Here is a 14015-nt window from a genome sequence, read left to right as displayed (position 1 = left end):
GGCACATGGCAAGGGTGAGGGATATGAACCTGAGGTTCTGCTTTTATTAGGATCCAAGGGTGCAGTGTCTAGGGTTTTGTGGGTTCACTCTTTATTGGCTAATTTAAAGCATAAGAATGGGAATTAGGGTGCAGGGAGGGAGAAATAGGGTCATTCAAATGGTCAATTATCTAGGTTACCAAGGGCTTTCTGAAAGAGGGACCTTCATTGGTGGAGCAGCCTAATTCCTTATCTGGCTGTTTTGTTTGTAGCTGTGTCATACAGCTGGCAATATGTTTATTTAGGATGAGTGTGTTTTGAAATGGATGCCTCAGTAGTCAAAAAGGTAACGTCAATGGGCCATCCCCGTGGCTGAGTGGTTAAAGTTCCACATGCTTTGTTTCAGCGGCCTGGGTTCATGGGTTTGGGTCCCAGGCATACACCTACTCCATTCATCAGCCAAGCTGTGGAGGCATCCCATGTACAAAATAGAGGAAGATTGGCACAGATGTTAGCCCAGGGCAAATCTTCCTCACACACACAAAAAACATAATGTCAAGCACTTATACTACAATCAAAAAGCTTAATGTCAGGCACTTAGACTACAGGGCAACCAGAGAATAGTGAAGATATTTCCCAGCAGCAAAGCATGGCAACAAACATCACAGAATAGATAGAAATTTTACAGCTGTAGATACCATAGTTTTCTTACCAAAAGTAACAAGGCATAGAGCACACAGGCAGTCAGATGAAGAATTTGCATTTACCCCCTTCGTTTTCAGCTTTAAATTTCTTACTGCTGTAACCAGTGAGTCAAAAGCAACAGAGACATTGCTATAACATTAAAAGCTTAATTTTCTGGACTTTGTGAAATATCACTGTAGGACATTATCTTGGCCTACCACCGAGAAAATAAAACCTTCAAGAAAACAAGAGCAGCCAATATAGTCTCTGTAGGAAAATTATAAAGGAGTCATGCCAGGAAGAATTAAGAATATGTATATAATACAACCTGAACATATACGAGAAAGGCATGATATGGATATCGAACATGAGGCTGATTAAAGAAAGCTCCCTGTTCTCAGTTCTCTTATCATGACCGCATTTCAGCTCTCTCTGGAGAACTGGCCATGGAAGAGCCCTCCAGCTCTAATTCCAGGAGGCCAACCTGTCAGTTATAGTTCTCTATCAGTACATCACTTAAAGGGTTGACGTGGGACAAATGATACAGGTGGATGAAGGCTTAAGATGTTCAAGTGACACTCTATTACTTTATAAATGTGTGAGTGAATTAAAACTTAATGGAATACTGTAAAATGAGGTAAAATCTCTTTAAAAATGTGGAGTTAGTAATGTCCTCAGTGAGTCTGAGGACAGTTTGTTGTTTGAAGACAGTGATGACTCAGTTCCTAACACAGTAAATGTCTTTGGTGGAGGGAGTCGTCTGGAGTCTAGCTGTGATGTCTGATTTTCATGCTTTGAGACTGATAATTTTCTTAACTTTGAATGTGATTGTTTTCTAGGTTTTTTAGTATAAAGATTCAAGTCTTTATGGTATTTTCCATTTTATTTTATTTTTATATTTTTATGTTTTTAATATACCTATGATATTGTTATAGAAGTTTCCATTAGAATTCTGTTTTTTTAATGTAGCTTACTGTGGACTGACGTTCGATAAAGCATTTGTTTTTCTATAAGCATGGGCAGAATTCCTTCAAATATTTTATGTTACTTTATGTTTTGCATTGAACACTGATGAACTGTTACTGTGGCTACTTGCGTAGGAATTCATTCAGATTTATTATATTTTGCTGCTTGCTTTTTACCCCTTTTATATTTACATATTTTCTTTGTATATACTGCATAAAAAATGACTCATTTACTTTATATTGACTTGCTTTTTGTTATCAGTAATCACTGAAATTCTCGACGCGGCCTTTGCAGTGCTGAGAGGTATAGGGTATGATGGGTTTCTGCTGTGTACAAGTTGATCCCAGTACATTTCTGTTTGATCATGTGATTTTGTACATTTTTCCAACAGAGTTTATAGAATATTACTAATTATCCAGAACTTTTATTTTCTTCTTAATTTCCAGCCATATAGTAATATATTTACATGAATAAAATATTTTCTCTATAAAGCTACTTTAAAATCGCTTTCAATATATCTATTAATAACAGGCTTAGATTATTTTTCCAAGAATTTCCTTGTATAATTGGGATGCATCTTTACACAACAGTACATTTTATATATTGGCAAATATGTTCTTGCATTTTTGCATTACATTTCTTGGTAAAAACTTAGAATAATCTTCAATTATAATTTTAATGGCAGCATAGTAGTCTAGCATTTTAATTTGTCTTACTCAGTAAACTATTCTTTACTTTTTTTTTTTGGTTGATCATTATCCTGGCCTCCACTACAGCTAAAATCCATGTATGTAGAACTTTTTACTTCTGTTGAAATAATCTGTTGGATTCATATAATCTAGGAGAAGGGTTACTCCTGATAAGGGTCCAAGCATCTTTTTAATTATTATTATTATTAATATATTTTCTGGAACAAGGGGAGTCTAAGTGAATGTTATAGTTTTTGCTATGTATATTGATATGGTTTTCCAAATAGATTATACCAATTTAGAGTAAATATTTGCTGGTTTTATCACCTCTATAGAATTGGATGCTTGTATTTTTTATTTTATTTACCTAGGGATATTAATTTGCATTTTACTAGTTATTAGTGAGGATTAACATTGTTTCCATGTAAATGATTATTGTTTTGTTTTTTCTTATATCAGTTGTCTGTTTATATATAACTGGCCAGTCATGGAATTTGGGTCATAAAGGAGATGGTACTTTTTATTGAAATAGCTCAAAAAAAACTAATAAATTTTACCTTTACCTGTCAGAGGCCTTTTGAATTATCTCCTCTTTCGTGGACAAATAAGGAGACTAGGGGAACAGAAAGCTGTGTCCATGTTCGCATAGCACACTTAATAACAATTTGATACTGTGTTCTGGTAAAACAGCTTCATATCTCTGTTTTAAAACGTTGTATCCCATTTACTGGTGTTTTAAAGTTATATTCAGATACATCTAGAATTTGTTATATCTAGACTTCTAGAAAGAAACTTGTATCAAGAGCTAGATTGTATAATTTTGAAATAAAAGTGCTAAGGAAAGTGTTAATGGGTAACTCAAGCATTATATACAAACGTGCACAAGAGAAGACTGGGTGTTTAGACAGTGTTAAGGGGCTGAGAAATCTTCTGATTTGGGAAAGGAGAATCACTGGGTTTTGACTCTGCATGTTTCTTCTATCTTCAGTTTTAAACTTTTAGAGCAATTCTGAGAATGTAGAAAACTGAAACTAGTCTAAGAATGCAGTGAAGCACCTTACTTTCCTTAATTTGGAAGCAGTCAGTTATGTCTTGCTAGAAGGAAACATTGGCAAAGGTGAAAAGCCTCCTCCCAGAGTGTTTAATCCAAGTGATTTTAATATTTACAGTTTGTTTATTTTTGTTTTAAATCATAATAAAGGAAAATCATATGTGTCTGTGTTCTGTGCCTTCAGGAAATCTGGCTATTTTATGTAGGTTCACCTAGTGACAGCTCCTGCCAACTACAGGCAATATGCATAGTGTTGACTAGTGAATCTAAACTCATACGCGGAGAAGAGGATTCTAGGAATTACTTTTTAGACAGGTGTCAGAAGGGAGGAACAAAGGAAGGAAAGTAGGAGGAAAGATATTTTGAGTGAAAATACAATGTTTTACACTTGTCTTTTTTCAATAGTATATTTTACTAACAGGTTACTTGATATTTTTAATTGGCCATTTCCCCACTGCACCCCCCCCCTTTTTTTCTTAACTAATTTACACTTCTAATTTCATGACAGTTGAGTCAATAACATCTTCCTGGGTGTCTTTATGAAGCAGCATCCTAATAGGTGATTCTGTGTTGCAGCCCTGAAGGGTGCAGTCAGTAATTAAATGTAAAATTCTGTCCAGACACATGATGGAGCCACATTAAACTGCTGCTGCCCGCAGGCTATTTGACAGCTGTCTGCCTGCGTGTGATATTTAAATCACTGTGAAGCATTCGAATAGGAATACCAATTTGCAACCAAAACATGCTTCTGAAGCGTGAGAAATTCAGACCAAAAAAGCTCTAGACATCACTTTGAAAGGTTTTTGATGAGCAAATTGCAAATATTAGCACCTCTCGGCTTGAAATGCTTACCTGTTGAAATAGAAAGTGAGTATTCTTGAATGTAATTTCAAGCCAAGAAAGTGAAACTAGAGTGAAACGAAATGAAAGACCTAAAAATAATTTTAACTCCTACCCAGATGGATGTAGCAAGTTCAGATGGTCAGTAATCTCACCTGGGTTTTGAACTCCTAGAAGACTGCAACAGTGTCTGTTTATCTTTATATATTACAGATTGCTCAATACATTACTTAACACATAGAAGATGCTCAGCATATATAGAATTATCTCCCTTCATTTTCAGTGAAAAAGACTTTATCACTGAAAGTGGAGATTGCCACGTTTCTACTCCTCAGTGAGCAAGAACTCCAATCTGTTATACTCCAGGCATGTCACTGCCAAAGACCATTAAAGCCGTGTTGCATTTTTGTAGTGACAGACATAAATTTAAGGACATCTGTGAACTGTGTCAGCATCATTATAAAGCGCTGTGTTACCGGGTCCTCACTGACTTGTGCTTTGCAGTAATCAGGGCCAGCTTCAGGGACTTGTGACCTGTATGGTCTCAGAGGGCCTTGCACTTGGCCTAATGCTCTGCTCTCGCCATCTTTGAATTATTAATATTTTTTATCAAGAGGCCCCTTGTTCTCATTTTGCACTAGGCCCCACAAATTATTAGCCAGCTTTACTGGTAATTCTGGCTTGCTTTCTATCATAAAGTTCTGCTTAACAACACTATATGATAAAACCTATTCCTCAGAGGGTTTACTTCTACTGAAAATTTTAGTGGCTTTTGAAAGTACTGGTTCATTATTAATAGTATTCATAGTGCCCATCTACCTTTCTCTTCCCATTTCTACTTGCCGTCACTGTGGAGGCAGTGCCATGGAGGCATTGATAGCAGCATCCTTTGCATCTGAAGTAATGGAGAGCAAGGGCAGAGAGTATAGAGGTGGCTGCTAGAGTAGCTGGGACATTGCTTACGTTGAACAAATAAATTATTTGATCTAGCAAATACGTAACCATACTAAAGATAAGAGGGCCAGATTTCTCACTGTCTGAAAGGATTGACAAATATGAAAGGAGGAAAGCTGAAAAGAACATTGAGGCACCAGATTAGAATTGTAATTATCAGCATGAACTCTTGGGTTTTTTAATTTGTATATAGAAATAGTTATAGATACATGTTTATGTGCATGTAAATATGAATACAAATATATATATAGGCATACCTTGGTGATATTGTAAGTTCTATTCCAGACCACTGCAATAAAGCAAGTCACACACATTTTTTGGTTTCCAAGTGCATATAAAAGTTGTTTGTTTTTTTTAAGATTGGCACCTGAGCTAACAACTGTTGCCAATCTTTTTTTTTTTTCTGTGTTTTCTCCCCAAATCTCCCCAGTACATAGTTGTATATTTTAGCTGTGGGTCCTTCTAGTCGTGGCATGTGGGACGCTGCCTCAGCATGGCCTGACGAGCGGTGCCATGTCCGCGCCCAGGATCCAAACCAGCGAAACCCTGGGCCGCCGAAGTGGAGCGTGAAAACTTAACCACTCGGCCACGGGGTCAGCCCCTATAAAAGTTATTTTTATACTATACTGTAGAAGTAAGTATGCAGTAGCATTATGTCTAAAAAAATAATTTACCTACCTTACTTTAAAAATACTTTATTGCTAAAAAAAATGCTAACCGTCATCTGAGCCTTCAGCGAGTCAAAACGTTTTTGCTGATGGAGGGTCTTACCTCAGTGTTGATGGCTGCTGACTGGTCCTGGTAGTGGTTGCTAAAGGTTGGGGTGGCTGTGGCAATTTCTTAAAATAAGACAGCAGTACAGTTTTGCTGCATCGATTGACTTCCGTTCACAAACAGTTTCTCTGTAGTATGCAATGTCGTTTAACAGCATTTTACCTACAGTAGAACGTCTTTCAAAATTGGAGTCACTCCTCTCAAATCCTGCTGCTGCTTTATCCACTAAGTTTATGTAATATTCTGAATCCTTTGTTGTCATTTCAGCAGTCTTCACATCTTGACCAGGAGCAGATTCCATCTCAAGAAACTACTTTCATTGCTTACCCATAAGAAGCAACTCCTTGTCTGTTAAAGTTTTGTTATGAGATGGCAGCAATTCAGTCACATCTTGAGGCTCTGCCTCTAATTCTAGTTCTCTTTCTATTTCTGCCGCATGTGCAGTTGCTTCCTCCACTGAAGTCTTGAGCCCCTCAAAGTCATCTGTGAGGATTGGAATCATCTTCTTCCAAATTCCTGTTAATGTTGATATTTTGACCTCTTCTCATAAATTGTGAATGTTCCTAATGACATTTAGAATGGTGAATCCTTTCCAGAAGCTTTTCAATTTACTTTGCCCAGATCCATCAGAGGAATCACTATCTATGGCAGCTAGACCTTACAAAATGTATTTCTTATATAATAGGACTTGAAATTACTCTTTGATCCATGGGCTACAGAGTAGATGTTGTGTTAGGCATGAAAACAACATTAATCTCATACATCTCCATCAGAGCTCCTGGGTAACCAGGTACACTGTCAATGAGCAGTAATATTTTGAAAGAAATCTTTTTCTGAACAGTAGGTCTCAATAGTGGGCTTAAAATATTGGGTAAACCACGTTGTAAACAGATGTGCTGTCATCCAGGCTTTGTTGGTACATTTACAGAACACAGGCAGAGTAGATTTGGCATAATTCTTAAGGGCTCTAGGATTTTCAGAATGGTAAATGAGCTTTGACTTCAGTTTAAAGTCACCAGCTGCATTAACCCCTAACACAAGAGTCAGCCTGTCCTTTGAAGCTTTGAAGCCAGGCATTGACTTCTCATCTCTAGCTGTGAAAGTCCTAGATGTCATCTTCTTCCAGTAGAAGGTTGTTTTGTCTACATTGAAAATCAGTTGTTTAGTGTAACCACCTTTATGAAGTATCTTACCTAGGTCCTCTGGTTAACTTGCTGCAGCTTCTCCATCAGCACATGCTGCTTCACCTGTCACTTTTATGTTATGGAGACGGCTTCTTTCCTTAAACCTCATGGACCAGCCTCTACTAGCTTCAGACTTCTTCTGTAGCTTCCTTCTCCCTCAGCCTTCATACAACTGAAGAGAGTTAAGGCCTTGCTCTGGATTAGGCTTTGGCTTAAGAGAATTTTGTGGCTGATTTGATCTTCTCTTCAAACCACTAAAACTTTCTTTATATCGGCAACAAGACTATTTCACTTTCTTATTCATGTGTTCACTGGAGTAGTATTATTAATTTCCTTCAAGAACTTTTCCTTTGCATTCACAGCTTGGCTAACCGTTTGGCACAAGAGGCCTCACTCTTGAGCTGTCGCGGCTTTCAACATGCCTTCCTCACTAAGCTTAATCATTTCTAGCTTTCGATTTAAAGTGAGAGATGTGTGACTCTTCCTTTCACTTGAACACTTAGAGGCCTTTGCAGGGTTATTAATTGGCCTAATTTCAATATTGTTGTGTCTCAGGGAATAGGGAGGCCTAAGGAGAGTGAGAGAAACAGGGAAACAGCTGGCCAATGGAGAAGTCAGAACACGCGCATTTATCAGTTAAGTTCACTGTCTTATATGGGTGTAGTTTGTGGTGCCCCAAAACAATTGCAATGGTAATATCAAAGATCACAGATCACCATAACAAATAAAAATAATGAGAAATTTTGAAGGATTGTGAGAATTACCAAAATGTGACACAGAAACACAAAGTGACCAAATGCTTTGGAAAAATGGTACCGATAGACTTGCTCGACACAGGGTTGCCACAAACCTTCAATTTGTAAAAAGTGCAATATACATACATAAATTTCTTAATTGTGTACACTGAGAGTGTCTAGAGGCAGTGACACCTCAGTAGTAATGAGCACAGTGAGTGCCCGTGTCTTGATTTCTAAATATCACTCACCACTAAAAGGAATCAGGGCTTCTTGGAAAATGGCCAATCCCAGGGCAGCAAACATGCAAGATAAACCTGGAACATCTTGTTGTTCCAGAAAGTAAGGAAATATTCAAAGAACGATTGAGACATGTCAAAAGGACCCAGAAGCCTTCCTGAATGCATGCCCACTAGCCAAATTTAATTTAAGCAACAAAATAAATAATGTTAATATCAGATTACAACTGAATAAAATAGGAATCCATGAGTTTATAAATAAATGAATAAATAGAGAAGAAGGGAAGGCTCTTCATTACAATACAGACTCAACTAATAAATGTAGAAGGGATGATAGAAATAGATTAATCACTATTTGACAACGGTTATAGAGAAGGTGATACAGACGGAGTCGTTGGTGGATGCTAGACTGGTAGTTGGAGGGTTAATGGGGAACAGGATATTGGCATGATTGTTTCAGCTCAAATACTGTAAACGTGTCCTTTTTGTAGTCTATTTAATAACACATTCTTTGCATTTTCTGCTTTTTGTTGATTTTGCTATTTAAAATAGTTCCAAATTGCAGTGCTGAGGTGCTGTCTAGTGTTCCTAAGCACAAGAAGACTGTGATGTGCCTTATGGAGAAAATAAATGTGTTAGACAAGCTTCTTTGAGGCATGAATTATAGTGCCGTTGGTCACAAGTACAATGTTAATGAATCGGTTATATGTTAAATAAAGTATCTTTAAACGGAAACACGCATAAAACAGGTTATGTATTGATTGGTTGAAGAAAATATGACTAAAGGCTCGCAGGAGCCTAACCCTGCATTTTCCCTAGGAGCAATGCTTCAGTATTTCTTACTCAGGGCCTCTACAGAACGTAACTGCTGTGAATAACAAGAATAGAATGTCTCTGTCACGTAATGGACACTAACAGTGGTTGCCATTGATTTTAATCAGATTAATTTCATGTCATGTATAACAATGTTTTAAATTTTCCTTTAAGTTGTAAAAGTATATACATGTATTTTTGAGTTACTTATAAAATATATCAGGGTAAAAAGGGCATTTAGAAGACAGTAACTTTGGCTTATAGAATATGAAACAGTAAAATATTTAAAACAGTATATTTGCACATTCCTTGCTAAAATAAACCATATTTTTTAACTTCACTAGCCTTCATTCGATTCCATCTGATTACTAATTTAAAATGTATTTGATTTTAAGAAATTAGTCGCAAAAATAGCAAGTTAGTTTATTTTACTGAAACTAAAAGTAAACCGTATGTATTAACTAATCACTCTAAAATATGTTTTTTTATGTCGCTCTCACTTTGAACTCCCTGGTGTGTCGTCCTAAAGAATTTGGCTTATCATTGCTTTATAGTGTCTTTGTGGAAACTGCTGGCTTCTAGAGCCTAATAGACTTAGTGTATATAGCTTTTAATGCTAATTGATTGACTTTTGATACTTTTGAGTAAGGAATATCTTATTAGAATCAAATGGATGAATTAGCTAATTGTAGTTACTTAACATTTGAAGAGATAAGTAAAAAGAGAGAAAAGACTCAAGCTGATTCAGAAGCAAAAAATGAGAAGAAAAGATACTTGGTGTATTCTTCAAGTCTTTCTTCTAATCAACCAAATATTAGACAAACACATTGAGGACTTTTCTTTGAATAGGAAGCGGATGTGCTGAGCATATTCTTACTTTATATTTTTTTTAATTGTTTTATCTTTAGATCTGAGTTTAGAAGAGAGTACTGGGGGCTACTAAAGTGGAATTCGTAACTTCAGCTTTGATTGAAGTTTCCTTGATGCCTGGCACTTTAGGCTATGTTAATGCCAGGAAATAAATTTTGTTTCCTCTCATCTTTAGGCAAGCTGTTATTCTTCTAATGCAGAGTCTTTTCTAATTTAGATTTTTGGGAAACAGGGAAAAAATTTATTCTTTGAGACCAGTTATTGGCCAAGCCAGGATTTTGTACTTCTCGTTACTTGTCATTCAGCAACTGTGTGGGAAAATGTAAGCTGTAAATCAGCACATTAATAATAATTGTTATTTCTCCTCTTTAAGCAAATTGGATTTTGTAAAAAAAAGTTTTATTTCTTATTTTGTTTACTACAAATGTCTCGTCAGCCAAAAATGGTTACTAATGGTTATCAGACATTTGTTTTGCACTTTAAAGTGATTTTCATCAGGTGTTTCTCACAGAAACCTTGAGTGGTAGGTGAAAGTCATAATTTGATTGGTGGGAAAACTGAGAGATAGAGAAGCTGTGAATCTTGCTTCCTGGTTAAGACATTCATCCTCTGCTTTTCTGGTCTGCTTTGTAGGTTTTTTGTTTTTGTTCATTTCTTTTTTTTTTTAATATCCCTGCCTTACTGCTATAGAGAATGATTTATATTTTGCAACAGCTGATGTTTTTCTCCTACAGAGACATTCCAATGCCCTTAGTCAGCTCCGGAGTAGAGCATGGTAATTTGAGAGAGCTCGCATTTGCAAGAATGAAAGACCTTGGAATACAGGTAAGAGTCTGACCATAACTGTTGAGATCAAAGTAATCTGAAACAAAAAAAAGTTTGATACTATCACACTTACAAATTTAAGAAATTGATCAAAAAGCTTTCATATATTGAGGGCATTCTTACTGTATAATGTGTTGAAGTTGAAGCTAATGGTTGCAAAAGCTGCCTCCTATCTCTTATACCCCTTCTGCTTTCTTCTAAAAGAGTGTATGTTTGTCAATTTAATAGTTGTTTTTTCTACCTACTCAGATTGCCAACCATGTGCTCAACTTGCTTTTTTAAAAAGCTTTTTCCTTTTGAAGTATTGGGTGTTCGATTCTTGACTCATGGTCATAAAAGAATATGAGGCTATGACGTTCAAAGAAATAAGGATTACATGTGTGAAATAATTACCAAACAGCGCTATTGCCCACACAGACCAGTCTCCCTCGCCCCAGCATACCCCCATGTCTATTTAGTCACTTTTTCTTTTACAAATATTTACCAAGCATCTCCTTTCTGGGACCCCGGAAGTCAAAAGAGCCCAGGAATCTGCACTTTAACAGTCTCTGTAGGTGATTCTTAAATCACAATAAGATCTGAAACCCAGTGCCCTAGGAACTACTTCTTGGAGCTGCTCAAGAGAAAAGGCCAGGAGCGGCATCGAGTCCTGCGCGTTGATTCCTGGGCTCTGCCTTCAGAGGTTCTGATTCACTAGGTCTGGGATGGAGCTGTGAGATAGTCTCATGCACAGTACAGACATAGACTGCACTTTGAAAGACGTCATTTTGAGGACTGCATATTATGTTGGTGGACTTACCCAAGACATTTTATTCTCTCCGTTGAATTATTATAGAGAAAATTTTTCAGAAAATTGTTTATCCAAAGTAGAGTTTGTGAACATTAGTGGCTTATTCTACCAAAAAAAACCCCAAACAATTTTAAGTTATAGAAAAACAATAAATGTATTTACAGTGATTAATAGCACCAAACAAGATTGTACACCCGCTCTGCTTCCCAGTCTCCAGCTGTCCTCATTCTCCACCTCCTCTCTCCTCTGAGAATACCACTGCCGAAGTGACTGACCTGGCCTGGTTATCCTGATAACCTCAGCATCCAGCTATCATCTTTAACCCTGTCCCCTTCATAAACCTTAACAGCCTCTCTTAAAGTAAACTGGGAGTCTGAAGACTAGAATTCATTCATAGCCAAAAGACATCTCATTTACACAGGCAATGTGTTTACCAGAAAATAAGCACATCAATCTCTGCCTTTAAAGAAGCATCCCCCTCCCCAACAAAAGAAGAAGAAAGAAACAGCATGCAAGCGTTCAGTATAGTACATTCATGTGCAAGCTACTATGTAGAATGGCTATAGTTAAAAGACAACACCTAAATGTAATAGTTTCATAATTACAGAGATTTGTGATCCTTGTTTGCTGTACAATTTTTGAGTTCATGATATCCACATCAACAAATCATTGTTATCTTGTACTGATTCCAGCATGGAAATTGCTTTGTTTTCGTAGAACTAAATAATAACCTCTTATTTTTCTTAGGAAATTCTATACGTATAAAGCAGTCCTTCATAAATACACTGTTAGTCGTATAGCTTGCATAACATCATCAGATTTCCTAGGGTGCTCTTTTTCCACTAGTGGAAAATGTTAGGATCCTGAAAATAATTTTTACAGTTTGTTCTATAGGGAAAAGTATACCATAGGACATTTAATGGAGTACTGTAAGGATTTTGTAATTATAAATGTCAGGCTATGTAGCATGCACACTGGGTTGTGAAATAGAAGTGAGAGTTTCATCACATGTGCTGGGCCATGCAGACCAACCATTGCATCCGTATCATCTGCAGGCAGCTTTGTGCCTCCCAGGGACACTCAGAGAGCTCTTTGTGACTGTGGTTCAGATTGCATAGTAAATCGCTCTAGGTTCCTTCTTTCCTCTCTTCTTCCGTCTCTTCCTTCCTTCCTTACACCCTTTCTTCTACAGTGCCCCTCTCTGCAAAAAACAGCAGTCTTTAGCATCTCTCTTTTTGACATTTCTAAAGTAATAGAAATATGGTGATGCTAAAAACATTAACTGCCATAAAATGGTGAAGGTTTTAAATTCAGAATTTGCTTTTTACTCTTCTATATGCATAGTTTTGTATTGCACTTTCAGAAACAGTTATATCCCCTGGGTAAAACTATTTTCAGATTTTGGGGCGTATGTTCTTTACCTACAATACTACATTATGTAGTGATCTCCTTTGAATTCTAAACTTCGGTTAAAAGCAGTACTTCACTAACTTCATACATTTCCATTCCTGTTTCTCTTATCCTCAGATTTATTAAAGATGGCTTCATTTTTAAATTCAGTTCTTTTATCTCAATGCAAATTATGTCCAAACTTAATTTTGACCCCAGAGTTTGGAGGAGAAGTTTCAATAAAAATTTAATTAGTTACCAGTTTTATATTTACCGCTTCCCCTACCTTTTTTGTTTCTGTTTTTTTGGCAGTGTCGAGATGTGAGAACCAGAGAGGTTGGAATCCAAGAAATTCATCACAAAGTGCGGCCATACCAGGTTAGTTTGTTCCTTTTATAGAGAGATTGGGTCCTATTTGTAAATTGTTGTCAAGCCTGAACCCACACCTTCTTACCAATAAGACTGAAGTCTACAAGTTAATGAGTAAACTAAGAGCAAAGAGTAATTGAGGATCAGATATAGATGCCAAGCCAGGAAAACTAAATATGAGGGTGGCTGAATTCTAAGAGCCCAGTTAAGAAAACCAAGTCTGAACTTTGTTCTACATCAGCACTGTCCAGTAGAACTTTCTGCAGTGTTTGAAATGTTCTATAACCTGTGCCAATATGATATCACCCACCAGTCACATGTGACTGTTAAGAACTTGAAAGGTGGCTAGCGCAACTGAGGAACTGAGTTTTTAATTTTATTTAATTTTAATGAGTTCAAATGTATATAGCCACATGTGACTGGTAGCTATCTTCAGGTAGAGCTACTTGGATGCTATCTACTTATCTCTGTGTGCAACTGTTAAATTATTGCCCCTTGGCAATAATCAAATGAATAGATCAGCCCTTATCAACAGGGATTCCACAAAACTTAAGCCTAATGCCTGAAGGCATTCATTGTTTGTAATGAATCAGCTTCCTTCCTATATATCTATAATGTCTATACATGTGCCAAATTTTCTGTGGGATTTAGCTCTCTAGTGGAACCCTGTTTGAGAAAGGCTAGAATTGATGATATCTGCATTAATATTTCTGTTCTCAAAATGAATTATTTATTTAATTGACATTTTTCACATTTGGGACCTTTTGAGGAGAAGAAGTAGACCCAAGCACAGTTAATCATTTTGCCAAATTCTCATGCAATCCAGTTATTTAGCAAACATTAAGTTAAGAAGGAATATAAGGGG

General features: G+C 36.7%; 1 protein-coding gene across 2 annotated transcripts in view; it reads left to right on the top strand.

Moving 5' to 3' along the window:
- Nucleotides 1-14015, top strand: part of ELP3 (elongator acetyltransferase complex subunit 3) — a 102150-nt gene that overhangs the window by 57612 nt on the left and 30523 nt on the right. For both annotated transcript variants that reach the window (XM_046657140.1, XM_046657141.1), the window contains 2 exons: nucleotides 10512-10602; nucleotides 13094-13159. In XM_046657140.1, coding sequence (XP_046513096.1) covers nucleotides 10512-10602; nucleotides 13094-13159 — 157 coding nt within the window. The remainder of the gene's footprint in view (nucleotides 1-10511; nucleotides 10603-13093; nucleotides 13160-14015) is intronic.

Source organism: Equus quagga, chromosome 3, assembly GCF_021613505.1.
Source record: "Equus quagga isolate Etosha38 chromosome 3, UCLA_HA_Equagga_1.0, whole genome shotgun sequence".
Taxonomy (NCBI): Eukaryota; Metazoa; Chordata; class Mammalia; order Perissodactyla; family Equidae; genus Equus; species Equus quagga.
The sequence above is the reverse complement of the archived record's forward strand: the minus strand, read 5'-3'. Positions and strand labels throughout refer to the sequence as shown.